Source organism: Perca flavescens, chromosome 5, assembly GCF_004354835.1.
Source record: "Perca flavescens isolate YP-PL-M2 chromosome 5, PFLA_1.0, whole genome shotgun sequence".
Taxonomy (NCBI): domain Eukaryota; kingdom Metazoa; phylum Chordata; class Actinopteri; order Perciformes; family Percidae; genus Perca; species Perca flavescens.
The window spans coordinates 11082383-11101069 of record NC_041335.1 but is presented as its reverse complement, the minus strand read 5'-3'; the positions used below and the strand labels follow the sequence as shown (position 1 = coordinate 11101069).

General features: G+C 40.5%; 2 protein-coding genes across 2 annotated transcripts; both read left to right on the top strand.

Annotated features, from left to right (window-relative positions):
• Nucleotides 1–188: 188 nt before the first annotated feature.
• Nucleotides 189–10907, top strand: kctd9a (potassium channel tetramerization domain containing 9a). The gene is made up of 12 exons (XM_028577856.1): nucleotides 189–378; nucleotides 686–807; nucleotides 901–944; nucleotides 1061–1157; nucleotides 4162–4220; nucleotides 4333–4461; nucleotides 4561–4628; nucleotides 6228–6323; nucleotides 6419–6568; nucleotides 7678–7783; nucleotides 7997–8130; nucleotides 9526–10907. Exons 1-12 carry the CDS (start codon nucleotides 331–333, stop codon nucleotides 9640–9642), a joined length of 1170 nt encoding a protein of 389 aa, XP_028433657.1. The 5' UTR covers nucleotides 189–330; the 3' UTR covers nucleotides 9643–10907.
• A 2473-nt stretch (nucleotides 10908–13380) lies between these two features.
• Nucleotides 13381–13930, top strand: LOC114555865 (progonadoliberin-1). The gene is made up of 3 exons (XM_028578606.1): nucleotides 13381–13524; nucleotides 13629–13727; nucleotides 13883–13930. The coding sequence occupies exons 1-3, from the start codon at nucleotides 13387–13389 to the stop codon at nucleotides 13928–13930; spliced, it is 285 nt and encodes a 94-aa protein (XP_028434407.1). The 5' UTR covers nucleotides 13381–13386.
• The last annotated feature ends 4757 nt before the right edge of the window (nucleotides 13931–18687 follow it).

The window sequence follows — 18687 nt, the reverse complement described above, 5'->3', positions numbered from 1 at the left end:
TTGGACAATATGTGATACGCTGATAATATATAACACTTGAGACTGTAATAGCAAATGCGGCCTAGAGGGCGAGATACAAAACTTTTAAGCCATAACGTTACCTAAGCATGGGGTAAGCCAACTGTCGTAAAACCCAAAAGAAGAAGAAGAAGCATGGGGTAATATTGTTTCTACCAGGGTTTCCGATAGCTCCTGAAGGCATCTTTTGTCTCGTGTTGTTGTCTGATGCAGCTAGCTAGCCAGCTTGAATCTGCAAGCAAGTGTTAGCTGGCAAACGCCACATTTTTGTGAAAATTGTAATAAAGCACTTATAACCAAAGCGACTAAAGAATGAGAAGAGTTACCCTCTTTGTTAACGGGACATCTAAAAATGGCAAGGTTAGTAATAACTGTACGACTGTTTAGTTAAGGACGTGGGCCGCAGAATGACTGGCTTTTTCCACTGTAATGTTACTATGTTTTATTATAGTTTAAGTAATGTATGCTAATCTTACACTGTACCTACTACATATCAGCAACATATGAAGTCAAAGTTTTTATTATATTCTTTCCAAACTTACGATAGCAATTATGTAACTGTTGGCACAACCTAAAACTGCGACTCATTAATCTTGTATTAGGCAGGAGTGACCCATTTAGACTTTAATCCCTAATACTTTACTGATTTTTAAACACTTCTTTTTAGGTTGTAGCAGTATACGGGACCTTGTCTGACTTACTATCCGTAGCAAGCAATAAATTAGGAATCAAAGCTGCTTCTTTATACAATGGAAAGGGTGGTCTCATAGATGACATCGCCCTTATAAGGTAAGCGCACATGCAAGATTATAATAATTTTATGTATCTGAGCGCATTATGAGCATGCCAACTTAATCTGTGACTTGTCTGTGTTTCTAACAGAGATGACGACGTGTTGTATGTGTCAGAAGGAGAACCATTCATTGGTGAGTGCTGTCTGACATGACTGCTGCAGGCAGAAGGCTCATCGCTGTCAACTTGTGTGACGATTAACACAGACACTCTTCTTCACACGTCTTCTTCTTCTTTTTTTATATCACAGACCCTCAAAATGAAGCCAAGGTTGCATCCAGTCAGCATGGAGCACACACTGATTGGCTGACCCTTAATATAGGTGGTCGTCCCTTCACCACCACCAGGTATCAGTGTTCTTAATGTAGGGCTGTGCTCGATTGAAGTCGACTAACACTCATTCAATTGTATCAACTATCGATTAGTTGATTTAATCGACAGATCTGTAAATCTGAGTTTCTCCGCAAAGAGTCATGCAAAAGCACCACTTTAATTCTTGTGTTTAACAGAGATGTGCTCTAATGTTTCTTGAAACTAAGTCATTCAGCATGAAAAAAGCATAAAACATGACTAATCGACTAAAGAAACCTAAGTTGACTAAGACCAAAACGACCAATTAGTCAACTAATCGACTAAGAGGGAGCAGCCCTATCTTAATGCTGTTTTTACTAGTAATAAACACATTGTTGCGGCTGTAAGCAGTCCAACAAAGTGCTTCTGCGAGGGACTAAACACGGAGAGATGCATAGACACACTGTGACGCGCTCCAGATTGTATTGCAGTGATTTATTCCTCTTCTTCCACACGTAAAATACAACTAGCACTGCAGTTACCAAATGGAAAATTACCTTGTGAGTAGAAATAAGTGCGTTAGTGTGGCGGTCAACAGAAAGTGTTCGCTCGCAGGCTCACCCCCTCTCTCTCTCTCAAAGCCCAAAAAACCCAACAGGTGAGGCAAACAAATATGTTATCACTTCAGCTCAAACCGCGATGAAAACGCCCACCACCTACAATATAAGTACACAATATAATAATAATAATAATAATAATAATAAATAATCTAAATGAGACCATAAACAACATACAGTATGTGGCTCCTACACATATTATGAAAGACCTGTGATTGCTATACCACACTGTATATTTAGTTTAGTTTTCCTCTGTTACAGTTACATTTAGCTCTGCACAATATATACATATATTTTTTTATCGTCATCGCGGTATCAACTGGCACAGTAAACACATTGCGAAAGGATGCGACTAGGGTTGTAAGGGTTCACAAAATTCACGGTTTGGTTCGATACGAGACAGTGGTGTCACGGTGTGGTACGTTTTCGATGCAGCAAAAAGAAAGAAATGCCAGAGAAATTTACTTGATGTATTTATTTATTAAAACTAACACCATAACGTATGATCTATTTTACTTTGAACAATGACAGCGCTATACTCAACCCATCTTCTGGGGTGTCTTCTTAGCAGCATATAAAACAAAAAACGCGTCTTATAAAAGAAATATACACGTTACCGTCACGTAGTTTTGTGTAGCCCTTGACGTCCAGCCGTCTGCTGTCAGAGCAACAGCTGATGCTTCGGACAATCGGTTCTCTATTTGGGCTTTTTTTTTTTTTTTTTATTATACAAAGCAGGAATTACGGTCTGGCTGAAATGGGCCCATGAAGGAATAGTGTAACAGGGCTCAATTACTTTAACCATGTTCGTAAAACCTGCGTTTTCCACTACATAGTAGGGTCTTATATCCGCAGCTACAAATGTACCAATCGCCGCAGTGATGTCTTTTAGCCCTGTTTGAATCAGTTGGAAATTGCTACTTAAATGCTTAAAAGTTTGTGTGTTGCTTCTTGTTTTCATCTAGTTCCAGTTATTGACACTGAGGTAAATGAGTTGACATGTTTGTAGTATTCCCACTGGTGTAGCCTATTCTTGTGTAGCAGATGCGACATACCATTGTTGTTTTTATCCACCACTCTCTTGCCATCGCCCCCTCATCACTTACAGGGAAACAAAAGTGGCTCCAAACGCCAGACCTGTTGGTTATAGGAGGATCTTCTAATTCTGGTCTGGTAATAGTTGTGTAAAGCCCCTGGCACACCAACCCGACGGCCGACCCTCGGCCGGAAAAGGCAGTCGGACTGATCAGTCGGCTCCCAGAGGTCCTAAAAGTGCCTCGGAACACACCGAAGCGACGCCGACTTGAGCGTGCGGTCTGGCTCAGGTTAAACTCTTTGTGAAACATGAACAAACAATGAATGCCACAGTCATTTATAACGGAAAACGAAATAAACTACTTTAACGTAGATTTTCTTTAGGGCTTTATTACGTGGTATCGGATCGGTGCATAAACTCCAGTACTTCCCGATACCGATACCAGCATTTTAGGCAGTATTGGAGCCGATACCGATACTGGTATTGGTATTGGAACATCTCGTAATAGGAACCAATCTTTGGTTCCTCAGGTGCAACCCTGAAGCACATACAGTTTTTGACCACATGCACACAACACCACAACACTACACATACAAGCAGTGATTTGTCTGGAAACCCAACTAAGATCTCATGGAAATAAATGGAACCAAAGGTTTTAACTGCAAATATGACTTGGACTTTCATTGATAAAAAGGTAAAAAGGGCATCAGTTACTCTACCTGTGGAACAGCACCTCAGGGGCTTAAAGTTTGGCTTAGCCTCTACAAGTTGCATTAACGTTACTAGCCATATTGCAACCAGCTAGTTCAGCGTAGCATGCCTGCCTGGAGTAGAGTGTTTTTCTTTGGGAGTGGGAGGGGCAGACAGCACGTTGCCTGTTACGTCGTTTGGGCTGCCTTGTTGAGTGCAGCGGCACTGAGAACATTATATTTAAGCTCTTTTTTTTCAAAATGAAATAGGATTAGTTCAATGAACCATTCGGTTTGTAATGAGTACCTAATTGAAAGCCTCGTACCAAACGTTACAATGCGAATACGTGTATCGTTACATGCCTAGCTGCGACATACCGCGTATGACACTCCCATAGCTGAAAGAAAATATCAGTAGAAAACTGCACTTTATAGTTAGCCTGACAAGCCTTTTGTATTCAATTAAATGTTCAGTTTGTTTAATAAAAGAATGTTGGAAAGGATTTCCTTTGATTTGATTTAAATTCAACAAGCAATTTGTTGTTGCAGAATACGGAAAGCAGCGTAAATGCAGAACTTAGTACACGTGAAGTAATATTGTTATTGTGATATTCAATAACGTTATCGAATATCGCATATTTTCCTCATATCGTGCAGCCCTAGTTACATTTCCACTCTTTGTCTTTTTTTTGCTAAATGTGTCTGTTTTTGTGTTCAGGAGCACCCTGGTCAGCAAGGAGCCAGAGAGTATGCTTGCTCACATGTTTCGAGAGAAAGGTAAGTTACGGCTACAGAGGCGACTAGCCAATCAGTAATAATCATTTCGTTTTTGTTTCGTGTGAGGCATCTTTTTCCAATGTGCTTTGTCAACCTCTGTGTTTGCTGCCAGATGTGTGGGGGAACAAGCAGGACAGGCACGGGGCTTACCTAATCGACCGCAGCCCGGAATACTTTGAGCCTATTCTCAACTACCTGAGACACGGTCAGCTCATTATCAATGAAGGCATAAATATACGAGGTGAGCTTTCAGACGAACCCTAAATGATGGAGTTCAGCCGAATCACTCTGAGGGGGTGTTATTAAATAATATTTTTGTTTTGTTTGAAATGTTTTCCAGGTGTCCTCGAGGAGGCTCGCTTTTTTGGAATTGAGCAGCTCGCTGAACAGCTGGAAGCAGCAATCAAGGTAATATGGAGTGTGGAATGTAAATGGTTTAATTCAGGAAAAGTGACCATTCCTTAGAATGCATTGTGACCAGTGGTGGAAGAAGTATTTAGATTAATATTCACAGTACATATTCTTCACTGTCTGTTGCAATTCGCTCACGTATGCTAACTCATAAGACAAAACTCACACATTCAAGTCGAGTGACGACGCTAGGAAGACCGTTGCAGTGCTTGCGTCATTCCCTTACCCCTCCTACCAGTTCCGATGGCCACTTGGCCATTGCGAATGCAAATGGCAAAACCGGTTTTGGGGAGAGCAGTTAGTAGAACTGTTTAGAAGTGGACTGTTCCTATAACTACGTTCCCAGTTTTCCTTCAGTTGTGATTGAACTGTATTTTTGGAGTTACTATATAGGCCAACTTTGATCTTGACATATAGGCTAAGCATTCTGTAGCAAATAACAATAAACCCACTATTAATTACATTATCTTAATGCAGTGTAACTACTTCAGCATGTAAATAATGCACCTAAAATACAAACGTGAGCGATCACTATTATATCAAATCAACAGCCACGTGTAATTTAGCTAGCAGGTGAAGAACACAAACAACGAAAATCACCAGTTAATTTAAATTTGCGAGACCAGGCTTAAATGAACTGACAACATAAGTTATACGACTTACAGTTCTCAAGAACTACAATACCTACTAATACCACACTGTAAAAATACTCTGTGTCAAGTAAAAGTTCTGCATTGAAAATGTTACTTAAAAGTATGTATCATCAGGAAAATGTACTTAAAGTATTCAAAGTAAAAGTACTCATGCAGAAAAACTCCTCACGTTTCAGAAACTGGAAACGATCCAAAGAGTTCTTTCACCCAACTAAGTGTTTAATCGGCTAATCAATTCAGCTGCACTTGTATATTGTTGGGTACTTTGACTTATAATAAAACATTGTATTTTATAAATTACATGTGTTTGTAAAGTAAAGTAACTTACAAACAGTAACAGTACTTGAGTAAATGTACTTAGCCTGTGTCTCATTCCGCATACTTCCATCAGTACACTGCTAAGTAATGCCGTGGTGCCCACTTTTGATGGTTAGTATTGTCCCAAAAGGAACACTTGTGTTAAAACACTTAGCGGAAATGACGAATGCAACACATGTGAACGCGACTTTCCAGCAAGGTGGAGGGTGGGGGTGTGGCCTTGACCAACCTATTTCTCGCTTAAAATGTTTTCAGAAACATGTTTCAGTGAACTATTTTCGTAAAATACGAGATCGTATTCCGAACGAGCCGCCATTATGGTCGGTTTTGAAATTCGGGAGCAGCCGGACCCACATGACGCGTTCGTCCAATCAGCTGCCGGTCAACGTCCCTGGTCCCTCCCCTTCCGCTTTGTAGTCAGGATGGCGCCCGTTTAGTGCGAGTAGGGTCCATCGTTTCACACTGAACTTTTTGACCGTTTTTAGGGGGTCATCCGGGTACTTTCAGTGCACTGACTTTTTGCGTTATCAACACTATATACTTAAGTGTGCAAGTAGGCGGTTTGAGACACAGCCTTAGTTTGATTCCACCACTGATTGTGACTCACCACTTCCTTTCCAAACAGAACACACAGCCACCGGAGGACCACTCTCCCATTTCCCGCAAAGAGTTTGTTCGTTTCCTCCTGGCAACGCCCACCAAGTCAGAGCTCCGCTGTCAGGTACGGCTGAATGAAAATGTTTTCGTTCACGCCACCATTTCACCATTTCACCATGTCAAGTTCATATTTCACACCGTTACTCTCACTGTTTTTAGGGTCTTAATTTTAGTGGCGCCGATCTGTCCCGACTTGATTTGCGCTACATCAATTTCAAAATGGCTAACCTCAGCCGCTGCAATCTGACCCACGCCAACCTGTGCTGTTCCAATCTGGAGCGGGCTGACCTTTCTGGAGCCAACCTGGATGTAAGTCTAAAAACCCTTTTCTTGTCAGCACTAAATAATCCATGTGCACATACTCAACTGTGTCATTTTTGTGATTGTTGGCTTTCCTGCAGGTAAACAAAGGATATTATTTTTTTTTTTTTTGACCACTTCACACCTGCTGTCCCCCCAGTTGTGTGGAAGAAGGGCCCTTCTGTTCTTAACCATGTTTTATATCTTTTGCTACGTTCATGCCTCGCATCCACACTACTCCGGCGTTTCCGTGCTAACATTTGGAAACACTGCTGCTCCCTGTTGTGGTTTGAAAACCCCCGGGGTTGCGTTGTAGTCCGGACGGGCGCAAACGGAGACCTTTGGAAACGACGATGCACGTCAGTGAGTCTTACTCCGGATTTCCACCGGAAAAATTCCCTGTGTCAAAATTTTTTGACCCAGAAAAACAAAAAGTTGCATGGTCGATGTGAAGAGACAACACAAGGGTTAACAAATATTGTTTCCCGTCGGGTCTATAAGAAAAATTTAAAATTTAAAATTTCTAAATCTAAATTTTATTGTGCTCTAGTTCTTAAATAATTTTGAACAGGTCTTAATTTTCCTACACTGATGTAACTCTACCTCTAATGCTCATTATAATGAAATGATGTTCCTGCAGCGCTTTGGAATGTTTGTTTTTTTATTGTTTTTCTTTTATTGTAGTTCTTTCTGTCGCTAGTCCAAATATAATTTGCTGTTTTACGACTACAAATGAGACTAACATGCAACTTATATTTCAGCCATTCTAGACACCAGTCCTGTAATGCTAATGAGGAAATCGGGGAATTGTTGCTTAGTTTTTTTTTATGTCTTCATATAGTTCTTAAATTGAATTCACAATGGTCTAAAAATGGTCTTAAAAAGTCTTAAAATGTGACTTGGTGAAACCTGCAGAAACCCTGTGTGGACAGAGATCATTTGTGTCTCAAAACGCCGCTTAAAAATGAAAACGTAGCTTAGATGTAGCCTCAAATTCACCTCGAGAAAAATAAGCAGACTCTACAAGGTTACTCTACATACATTTCTTGTGGAGTGTAGCCCAATATGAACGTACAAGAAGATTATGAATGCGTTTTGATCTTTGTTGTCTTTTGAAGGGTGCCAACTTACAAGGAGTGAAGATGCTCTGTTCCAATGCAGAGGGAGCTTCTCTCAGAGGATGCAATTTTGAAGATCCATCTGGACTGAAGGCCAACCTGGAAGGTAATCCATCTAGTAATTCCCACAAGAGCAAGCATTTAGTGCGACAGTGGCGAGGAAAAACTCTTTTAGGGAGAAACCTTGGCTGGTGAGGAAAAGTCCCAGGCTCTTTTGGTAAGCGGTGTCTGACGGTGCCGGTTGGGGGGTTGCCGGTTCACACGGTTCACACAGTCATGTTTTAACCAAATGTTTTTTTTTTTTTTTTTTATAAATCAGGTGCTAACTTGAAAGGAGTTGACATGGAAGGAAGCCAAATGACCGGCATCAACCTGCGTGTGGCCACTCTGAAAAATGCTAAGCTGAAGAACTGTAACCTGCGGGGAGCCACTTTAGCAGGGACGGATCTCGAGGTGAGCCATCACATGGGCTTATCGCCGAAAACACTCAGCTGTTGACTCAGCTGGCAATCTTATTTCCAGCAACTGTCAGGGCCAACAAGGATGAAACAGACAAACGTTCCTGTAAATGAAAAAAAAAAAAGCAGTTAATACAAAAAGCAGTTACTACAGTGAATTCAATCTTTTTTTTTTTTTTTTTTATTGAAATTGAATGGTTCATCTGCCTTAGGTTGTTTATGTTTTTGCAAGTAATTCAAAGTGTTCCTAACTGGAGATTTCAATTTGTTTTTGCCAGACTATGAGATTAGGATGTTTTGGGGTGGATTTTGCCTTGTGTTCAAAGTAGAGGACTAGAACCTGATGTGTGCATGTGATAATCAATTTATATATCAAATCATGTCACTGATTCTTTTTCCTGCAGGATAACTTGACCTTTTGACCATACATGTTGAGGGTTTTACACAAGCCTTTGGAAGCAAACTAAAAGAAACAGGGCTAAGCCATGTAGCGCAAGAGCTAACATGATTAGTGATAAACAAAAAAGTAATCCACAACAATTTTGATGATCAAAAGTGCCAAAAAGTTAGCCTGACAAGCCAGACCCAACATCAAGATGTTGGGTCTGGGAACTCACCATTGGCAGGGCTCAATCCGAGGGGCGGGATAAACGGTTGTCTTTTTCCCTCTGCACGCAATACGATAGCGCTACAACCAACCAGAGCAACGCTAGTTGATAGATTAAACTTTTGCTGTATCCGGTCGGCAAAACTCCGAAGACATCTTCCTTTTTTAAGAATGACTTCAGTGCCGTTCTTTGTTCTTTTCTCAAAGAAAAGCTTGACTCCAAGTCTTCCAGAAGACCACTGTTCCCAGCAGCTGCAGCCATAAGCCCGCCCACCGACTCTATACACGATGTGATTGGCCTGACTAGAGTTTGGTTTTTCCAGCTAACAAGCCAATGGAGAGTGCCTAGACCCCCCCCCCCCCGGGAAATTAAATTTGCTGCCGCTAGGGTGCGTCTAGATTTCTAGGCTACCAAAAAGTTATTAGTTTTCTTACTCTCTCATGACTGACATGAAGTGATTATGTTTGGGTCTAGGACTGTTGGTTGGACAAAACAAGCAATCTAAATATGTCAATTGACGCTTTAGGACATTGTTCACTATCTTCAGGAAGTTCATTCGTATTGTATCCTATAATGATTCATCAAAACCATTACAGAGAGATTTATTGATAATGACAACAATCGTCACCAAATGTGTGCATGTTTTCCAACCTGCTCCTGTAAAACATTTCTAATGCATCACTTTTTTTTTGTCTCTCTCTCTCTCTCTCTCCAGTTACATTGCAGGTTTTTCACCCGACACATTTAACCCTCCTTGTTTTGTCTCTGCCGCACTTTTGCAGAACTGTGACCTGTCCGGCTGCGATCTACAAGAAGCCAACCTGAGAGGCTCCAATGTCAAGGGAGCCATTTTTGAAGAGATGCTGACCCCTCTGCACATGTCACAGAGTGTCAGATAACTGGACACACACATCAGTCTCCAGTGTGGGGCCACAGCTGGCTTCTTTATGGCTCTTTCCCCTCCAGTATATCGCCCTACTTTCAATCTCTCTCTGCCTGTCTAGCAGTACAGGCAGTTGTATGCACATCCCTGGCATTCCATCTATATTGTGTTAGCTTTAAATATCTTGCACTAGAATTTATTCAGGGTTGTCTATGTATGTTTGGACCGTAGGGTGTTTTTAAATGTTCAGCTGCATATATCACCAAAACAAGAATAATGTTCCTGGTGTATGTAGATGTGTCTGGATGCAATCCATTGACTATACTCGTATAACGTTCTACATAATTTATATTCACTTTGTTTTACTTGACATGTTAATGGGAGTCAAAATCTAATTATTACCTGTGTGCAGTCAAGTTCAGAGCACTGAGCTGCACTGGATGCTGCTGTAGCAGAAGTAGGTGTCCCTTACCAATAACTGTGTCGTTTATATATTCCTCTTGAAGTATGTAACTTCATTTTGCTGGATTCAACATATTATAAAGGAAGCAATGCAAGCCAAAGCCATAATGATAGCACAGTCTAAAAGGCTGAAAGTGCTGTTCGTGCACAGTCAAACTATGCGACAGGCTAGTTTTAAACACAGCTTGGGTATGCAATACGTCATTTACAGCTGTGAGGTTTCTCCTTTCTTACTTTTAAATATTGTGTTCTTCTTTTTTTTTTTTTTTTCGCGCTCCGTGAATCTACCTCTTTTTTTAAATCCGGTGTGCGAGTGATCCACAATTGCATGAATTTGACTGTGGCACTGCTTATTGCAATGTTTATGTATGACATTCATTATTCTTCAGTTTCCCATTCGGAGCAAACCCGGTGTGCTTTAACAGAAAGCCATTTTCACGTGTTAATGTTGTCAAAGTGGGTTCGCCTGGAAACATGCTCCATGTATCGATGTATATCACTTAATCATGCTTTGAAACTTATTTGCACAAGTATATGTTAACTTGTACCATGTTATACTTTTTCACCAAAAAAAAATGTTTTTGGTGCTTGTAATCTAATGTAAATCAAATCCAATGTTTCCAATACTTCCAAAAAAACATTATTATTATATATATATAGCATTATTATTAGAGCTGGAGCTGGAGATAATCAGATATCACGATATTTTTGACCAAATACGTCGATATCGATGTTGTATGGTAGACTATTGGTGCTTTCACAAAATATTTACACAATGAGATTTGTGATAAATAATCATCAGTAATGTGGATATAATGACTAAGTGGGTAAAGGCAAATAATAGAATAGTTACAACAGTCTGATAAGTTCAGAAAATGACATCCCTTCACTGTAATGCAGCCTTTAAAACCAGGAAAAGACAACACTTGTGTCATATTACGATATCCAAAATTTAAGACTATATCTAGCCTCATATATCGATCTATTTTGGATATAGTGCCCAGCCCTAATTATTCGAGTAGGCAGGTGTTGTCAGTTGTTTTGTCACGGATCTCCCTTCTGTTGTCCGCAGAACAGCGTTTGCATGTGTGAAGGCCTGTAGGCTACTAGTCTTTGACTGGTAAAGTTTCTCTAGCTGTAGCTCAAAGCTGCTCTGATGCAATACTATTCCACTCGGTTCAATAGTAGGTACCCAGCCTGTGAGAATGAATGATGAAGGCAATCATGTGTTCATCAATCAATCAATGGAAGAGCTATGGTTATTTATTTTAATACATCTCGCCGAATGCAATATGGGGCAGTGGTGGCTTTGTCTTGGCGACAGGGAGTGGTGTAGGTCTCCCTATCTATGATTATTGCACTCAACCGTGGAAATATATTTCCATGAATGACTGTTAGAAAAATAAATTGCTATGAAGAAGAAAAAGAAAAAAAATATTTGTCTTTGTTTGTTTTTTTTATCATTTATTGTGGCTCAGCTATGAATTAACGAGCGTTTTGTGCATTCAAAATACGTCATAAAAAGTGACAGACAGGAAATGGCTGAAAATGGTTGTCCTGTGTAACTTGTGTATTTTGCGAAAGGGGCAAAAATCACACAGTGTAATCTTGTAAACAGCTCTAGAGGCCAATAAGTGTTTTTTAATCCCACTTTGTGACCCCCTGTAGTCGAGTGTCGGGCTAAAAGGAAGGGTAGGCAGGAGCATAAGCTTATATAAACCTTTGAAAACAGTGTGCAGCAGGATTAACAAAAGGGACAGCAGACGAGAACAAATCACAGGAACCTGCCCGACTTCTACACACAAGGTAGGAAATTCTGAATGGGTTAATAATTGTAAAATCTGAGAAGTAGTGCTCATATTATGCTCATTTTCAGGTTCATAATTGCATTTAGAGGTTATATCAGAATAGGTTTACATGGTTTAATTTTCAAAAAACACCATATTTGTGTTGTACTGCACACTGCTGCAGCTCCTCTTTTCCCCCTGTGTGTTGAGCTCTCTGTTTTAGCTACAGAGTGAGGCATCTCACTTCTGTTCCATCTTTGTTGGGAGTCGCACATGCTCAGTACCTAGGTAAGGACTACTAGCCAGTCAGAAGCAGAGTATGAGGGAGTGCCATGCTAGCAGCTAGGTGAGCATTATAACTAAGGGGGTAAGCCTCTCTCCGCAACGCGTAGCTCCTATGGCACCATTTTGATGCTAACAAGCACTCAACCGCCGTTAGCATTCCATTGACTGCCATTCATTTTGACAGCGAATAACTTTACATCTGAAGCATTTTTTTGGGGGGGTATTTGTAGGCGTTTATTGACAGGACAGCTGAAGACATGTAAGGGGAGAGAGGGGGGAATGAAATGCAGCAAAGGGCCACAAGTCGGAGTCGAACCCGGGGCCGCTGCGACGACAAGTAAACTTCTATATATGGGTGCCCGCTCTACCAACTGAGCTATCCGGGTGCCCAACCCATTGTTTATTTCTAAAGAAACACGACAATGTATAAAAGGCTCCATTACCTTGTACCTCACATTATGGCTCCGTAGCAGACGTTTTTAAAAAAAATAAGCTAACGATTGTGTCATAACCAAGCGAATTACTGTCGCATAGTAGAGGAATTACCGTATAGTACAGGAGAAGCTCACAGGCAGTTTTGACTTACATGAGATGTTTAAGTTTAATTACTAATGTTAACTAGCATTTTAGTTGGCAATAATTAGCCTGTGCCCATGTTATCTCCTTACATATACCTACCCTCTCCATCTCTGCAAGATTGGGAATGATTGAGATTTCTCTTGGCACAGCTACCAGAAGACTTCCAACTTTCAGACATGTTGCTCACGTCACATCTACGTCGTCTCTCTCAGTTGGAGGCTGCTCAGTAACGCTCAGCGCTCACCGGAAAAGTGCTTCTAATATCCTTCACTGGTCTCCGTCCAGAGCAACGGGATCTGTTGGTCCATTTATTTACTGTCTGTGATTATGACGTGTGTTACAAGGTGACGCACGTTTGTCTCTGAAGTAAAGGCTGGACTACAATAGAGCTGTTTGGAGCAGTTTGTGAACAGTGTTTTCTGTTGGAGATGTTAAGTCCCTTTGGGGTGGACTTTGGGCTTTTTTTAAACCTATAACGTGCACAAAAAAAGATATACAATGAAGGAAAGGGGAAAAGCCAAAAAGCATAATATGAGCACTTTAATTTAGGCTAAGAGCTATAACATTGTTTGGGGTTAAACTAAAATGTAAAAAAAATAAAATAAAAATACGCGATATACCTATATGTGCAATGTTTCTTCCTCAGAATGGCTACAAGAACCTTGGCAGTGTGGCTGCTGCTTGTGGCGGCAGAATGGCCGCAGGGCTGCTGTCAGCACTGGTCATATGGACTGAGCCCGGGAGGGAAGAGGGATCTGGACAGCCTTTCAGACACACTGGCCAATGTAAGTATTTATCATTCTCATGGTTTCTTACACATCTCGTCAGCATTTGTTAGCCCTCCTTTCCTTCTGCTCCTATTCATTGTGATGTTTTCTGCCTTCAACAGCTAGTTGATGAATTTCCACACGTGGACACACCCTGCAGTGTTTTGGCTTGTGCAGAGGAATTACCCTTCGTCAAGATGTACAGAGCCAAAGGATTTCTTGTAAGTTGGGCTCACTTCCAATTCTGCGTAATAGTTTTTTTTTTTTTTTTTTCTTCCCTCTCTCTGTGGATGCATATGTGATCATCCTCTTATCACATGATGGTTCTGATAGTTTGAATGTATTCTCACAGGTGTATGCTCTTGTTCTCTTTTAGGGCAGTGTCGCAGACAGGGAAAATGGACACAGAACATATAAGAAATGATGATTATTTCATTCTACAATAAATTATTATATTAGCATGTCACTATAAGTGTTGTGGTTATTGCTTGCCATGATATATATCAGAAATACAAGCTCGAGGCTCTTTTACTTACCTCTAAATACCTCTGTGCTTTAATGCAACAACTTTATTTACACTGAACAAAATTATAAACGCCAACACTTTTGTTTTTGCCCCCATTTTTCATGAGCTGAACTCAAAGATCTAAGACTTTTTCTATGTACACAAAAGGCCTATTTCTCTCCAACACTGTTCACAAATCTGTCTAAATCTGTGTTAGTGAGCACTTCTCCATCCACCTCACAGGGGTGGCATATCAAGATGCTGATTAGACAGCATGATTATTGCACAGGTGTGCCTTAGGCTGGACACAATAAAAGGTCGCTCTAAAATGTGCAGTTTTACTGTATTGGGGTGGGGGGTCAGAAAACCAGTCAGTATCTGGGGTTAGGTTAGGGTTCATCCGTGATGAGGGTTAGGCTTAAGGTTAACCCTAAAACCTCTCCAATGAGCCAGATGCCATCGGCTATGAGCATTTGCCCACTCAAGTCGGCAAAATGCAGTCAGGTTGAGAGAGAGAGAGAGAGAGAGAGACAGAGAGAAAGCAAGAGAGAGAGCGCAAGAGAGGAACCTTAACCCTAACCCCCTTAAAGGAACACGCCGACTTATTGGGAATTTAGCTTATTCACCGTAACCCCCAGAGTTAGACAAGTTGATACATACCCTTCTCATTCTCTGTGCGTGCTGTAATGCTGTCTGACGGCTCCAGCGACATCAGGCCAGCACAGAACATGCAGGTGAATGGTTCCAGTAATCCTACTGCTCCGAATAAGTGACAAAATAACGCCAACATGTTCCTATTTACATGTTGTGATTTATAGAGTCACAGCGTGTACAAAAAACAACGTAACATGAGACACAGCCGTCTTCTAACTGTAAACAAACCGGGAACTATATTCTCAGGCGGAAGAATATAGTACTTGGGCGGAGTGATATGCTCGCAGCAAGTCTGTCTGAGAATATAGTTCCCGGTTTGTTTACTGTTAGAAGATGGCTGTGTCTCATGTTACGTTGTTTTTTTGTACACGCTATGACTCTACAAATCACAACATGTAAATAGGAACATGTTGGCGTTATTTTGTCACTTTTGTCACAATTGGGAGCAGTAGGCTAGTTGGAACCAGTTACCTGCAGGATCTGTGCTAGGCTAAGCTAATGCTGGAACCGGGCAGCGTTACAGCACGCACAGAGATGAGAAGGGTATGTATCGACTTGTCTAACTCTGGGGGTTACGGTGAATAAGCTAAATTCCCAATAAGTCAGCGTGTTCCTTTAAGATTTTTGAGAATAAAAAAATGGGGGCAAAAACAAAAGTGTTTCGTTTATAATTTTGTTCGGTATATTTAAATACGGATTCACATCAAAATCTTGGCGGATTTCAAGTCTTACTATTATTTTGATTTATGTCCCAGCAGTTTCATGATTATATTTAAAAAACAATTAACACAATGCAGTGGTTTGCAGGTAATGCTGTGTGCAAAACTGCCGAAGGGGAAAAAAAGCCATAATTCAGGATGTTTGATGGCGTTATGTACAGCATGTTTTTGTCAGTGTAACTGCTGGTTAGCAGTTATACATGGTGATATATGGCGTGCCAACTAAGTAATGAACTGTACTGTACATAGTCTTCTCAAGGCAAGGCAGCTTTATTTGTATAGCACGTTTCAGCAACAAGGCAATTCAAAGTGCTTTACATACAAACATTAAAAGAGCAGTTAAAAACAATTAAAACATCTGTTAAAAGAGAATATAAAAAACCCCAGCTACAGTAGAATAAGACAAGTATGAAATACAAGAATAAAAGTTACAGTGCAGTGAAAGAAATGAACAATTCCATAAAAAAGAGGGCAACATCAAAAAGAAAAGACTGTGTTTGTTCCAGATATTACAAGGTTGTTTTCCCAAAAGATTTGGCTGCCCTCGTTTTTAAAGATGCTTCATATCCTTTATTTGGTCTCTCCCTTTTCTATTCTACATTCCTCGATTCGCTCATCTTCTTACATTTTATTTCCTTCTGCTCCCTTTTTTATATTTCCACCGTTTGTATCTTTCATATTCCTTCCAGCTTCCCTTCATTTACATCCCCACCTTTTCTATCTTTCATGGATGAGAGGATCTGTCTCTCTGTCTTTCTCCCATTGACCCTTCCACTACTTTTTTTTTTTTTTTTTTTTTAAATTGTATCTTCCTTCCTTCAGGCTACTTCTCCAACTCTCCGCAGCCCACCCACCATCCACTCTTTCATAAAACTACCCTTTCCTTGGGTTTTATTAGTTTCTTGCCTTCATTTTCTTCAATTTCCTTTTTTCTGCCCTCTCCACCCTTTCTATCCTACATGGATGAGATGTAGGGCCGTCTTCCATCCTTCTTCATTTCTTTCTTTCACCTTCCTCTTTTTCCCCCTCCATCTTTTCTTTCGTTCATTACCTTCTCTTTGAATCTTCCCCTTTTCTAACTTTCCTCTCGCGACCATCCTTCTTCTCCTTCCTTCCTTCCTTCCTTCCTTCCTATCCTTCCTTGTTTACCTCCCCATCCTTTCTGGGTGGATGGGAGAGGAAGGGCTTTCTCCCATCCACCTTACTTCATTTAACCACAGCTTTTATTTCCCTCCTATCTATCCCTACTCTGATAAATCTTTGTCCTTCTCCTCTCTGTCCTTTACCTGCCGTCATTTACAGCTCCACCCATCCTATAATTATTTCCCCTCTTTATCCCTTCCTATCCTCCTTCGATCATCCTTCCTGTTTCTCCATGCTTCTCTGTTGTTTGTTCAAAGCGTCTCTCATCCCAACGTTTCTCATCCCTCTACACCAACGACTGCACCTCAGGTCTGGTAAACAATGTTTTGATAACGCAACAGTCACCGGCCTCACACAGTGGTTCCCAAGTGACTCGTGACCTCTTAGAAAAAAAGAAAATCAGTGTCTGGTTGAAGTCCCTTGTCACATGCTTTAGATGTTTGTTTTTTTTGGGCTTTTCCACCTTTATTTGATAAGACAGCTAGGTGAGAAAGGGGAAGACATGCATGAAATCATCACAGGTTGGACAGATTGCCCTTCTTCTCATGGTTCACATTTAAATGAAAGTTTTGGGGCCCAAAGAGGTCAAATTATCAAATTTTTCACAAAATAAAGAAGAAAATTGTTTGATAAATGAATACAAATCTGTGTAGCAGAAGTGTTATTTTACAAATCATCTCACAACCCCCTCATATTTATCCTGTGACCCTCAGGGGAGGGCCCGAATGCTAGTTTGGGATCCCCTGGATTAAGATACTGCATATAAAATCAGCTTCACCTTGACAAACAGTAAAATGCTGCTACTGACACATCAGTATTATCAATCTAATAATATCAAATATGACTTCAGTCCCAGGGCCAAACTTGTTTTAGTGCGTTTATTTGGATACTTTAGGTATATTTTGTTGTTAATACTTCTGTACTTTTACTTAAGCGAAATAAGATTTTTAATAAATGAAAGTTTACTTACACATTTAGGAGAAGTGGCGAGAAAAGCATTGCTGCCTCGACCTTTTCACAGCAAACATTTTTGACTGGTCAGCAGGAACGTGTACCAGTTCCATTAACTATCCCAGTAAACCATGCACAATCTCAGGGCTCTGAGACTAGCTCACCGAAATGGTGTGTGTTTCTCCTGCTCAGTCAACATCTCTGCTGTGAAAAAAAAAGTATCTTGAAAAGTAAATCCATTTAAACTGGGTCAACACGAGAGGAAGCTACTAAAAGTCCAGAATATTTTTGTTCTTTCAGCAAAAATGTAACCGGGTCATTGTGACTCAAACGCTACTGATGAGTCAACTCAGTGCTCAGCCACCAGATGGCACTAGAAAACAACATGAAACTGCATCCTTAAAGTTTCTACTTCTTCATTGCTGTAGCGTTTTAATGTTGTCTGATTCATAGAATAATGTGCCATAAAATCTAAATCTAGACAATCTCTCTTGTCTGCTGCTGAGACCGTGTCTACAGTATTGTCCACAAGACTATATGAAATCCTGTCAGCACTTGTGTTTGTTCACCTTGATGAGGACATATGTGTCTGAAGCCAATTTATTGTATTGTAATAGCTCATTGCTTGCTTGGCTTGTTTCATGCACACTCCACAATCTCCTTTGGATTATAAAAATGCTTATTCATGGTTTGATAAGCAACATGACATTGATTCGACCAGGCGACACATGTGTGGGTGTTTGCCAATAGCGTATGGAATTTAAACAAACTGAATAACAAATCGAAGTGCATTCATCATGGAGATGTGAAAGTACAACAGCCTGTAATATCCTGCTGAAGAGCATATGGGGATCTCCAGTGGAAAGTGTGTTTTTCAAAGTAGTTCAATCTGTCTGTCACTCTGCTGTTACTCAGCAAACACACACAACACAAAATCACTTACGTGTGTTTTCAGCTACTTTTGTTAAATATACACCAGACACCATATGGGTCAAGTATTGTCCTTTATTGAAAGTGATTTGATAAGGGATTAATACAGCACAGCAGGACATACAATATTTACTTAAGATCAATACCACTGTGTTCAGTGCCCACATACTCTCCATTTTAAAGTCAAATACATCATATCTGAAGCATTACTTGCAGCAAGGAGCATTATGTAGCATTTTGTAAAAGTGGAAACATCAATGCAGCCCTAATATGGGTTGT

Bases quoted from the DNA above. Each gene is read 5' to 3' on its own strand.
- kctd9a (XM_028577856.1), top strand. From the start codon at position 331: ATGAGAAGAGTTACCCTCTTTGTTAACGGGACATCTAAAAATGGCAAG. The intron at 4,462-4,560 runs GTGAGCTTTCAG...AATGTTTTCCAG, and splicing joins TGAAGGCATAAATATACGAG to GTGTCCTCGAGGAGGCTCGC. The intron at 7,784-7,996 runs GTAATCCATCTA...TTTATAAATCAG, and splicing joins ACTGAAGGCCAACCTGGAAG to GTGCTAACTTGAAAGGAGTT.
- LOC114555865 (XM_028578606.1), top strand. From the start codon at position 13,387: ATGGCTACAAGAACCTTGGCAGTGTGGCTGCTGCTTGTGGCGGCAGAA. The intron at 13,525-13,628 runs GTAAGTATTTAT...TGCCTTCAACAG, and splicing joins TTTCAGACACACTGGCCAAT to CTAGTTGATGAATTTCCACA. The intron at 13,728-13,882 runs GTAAGTTGGGCT...GTTCTCTTTTAG, and splicing joins ACAGAGCCAAAGGATTTCTT to GGCAGTGTCGCAGACAGGGA.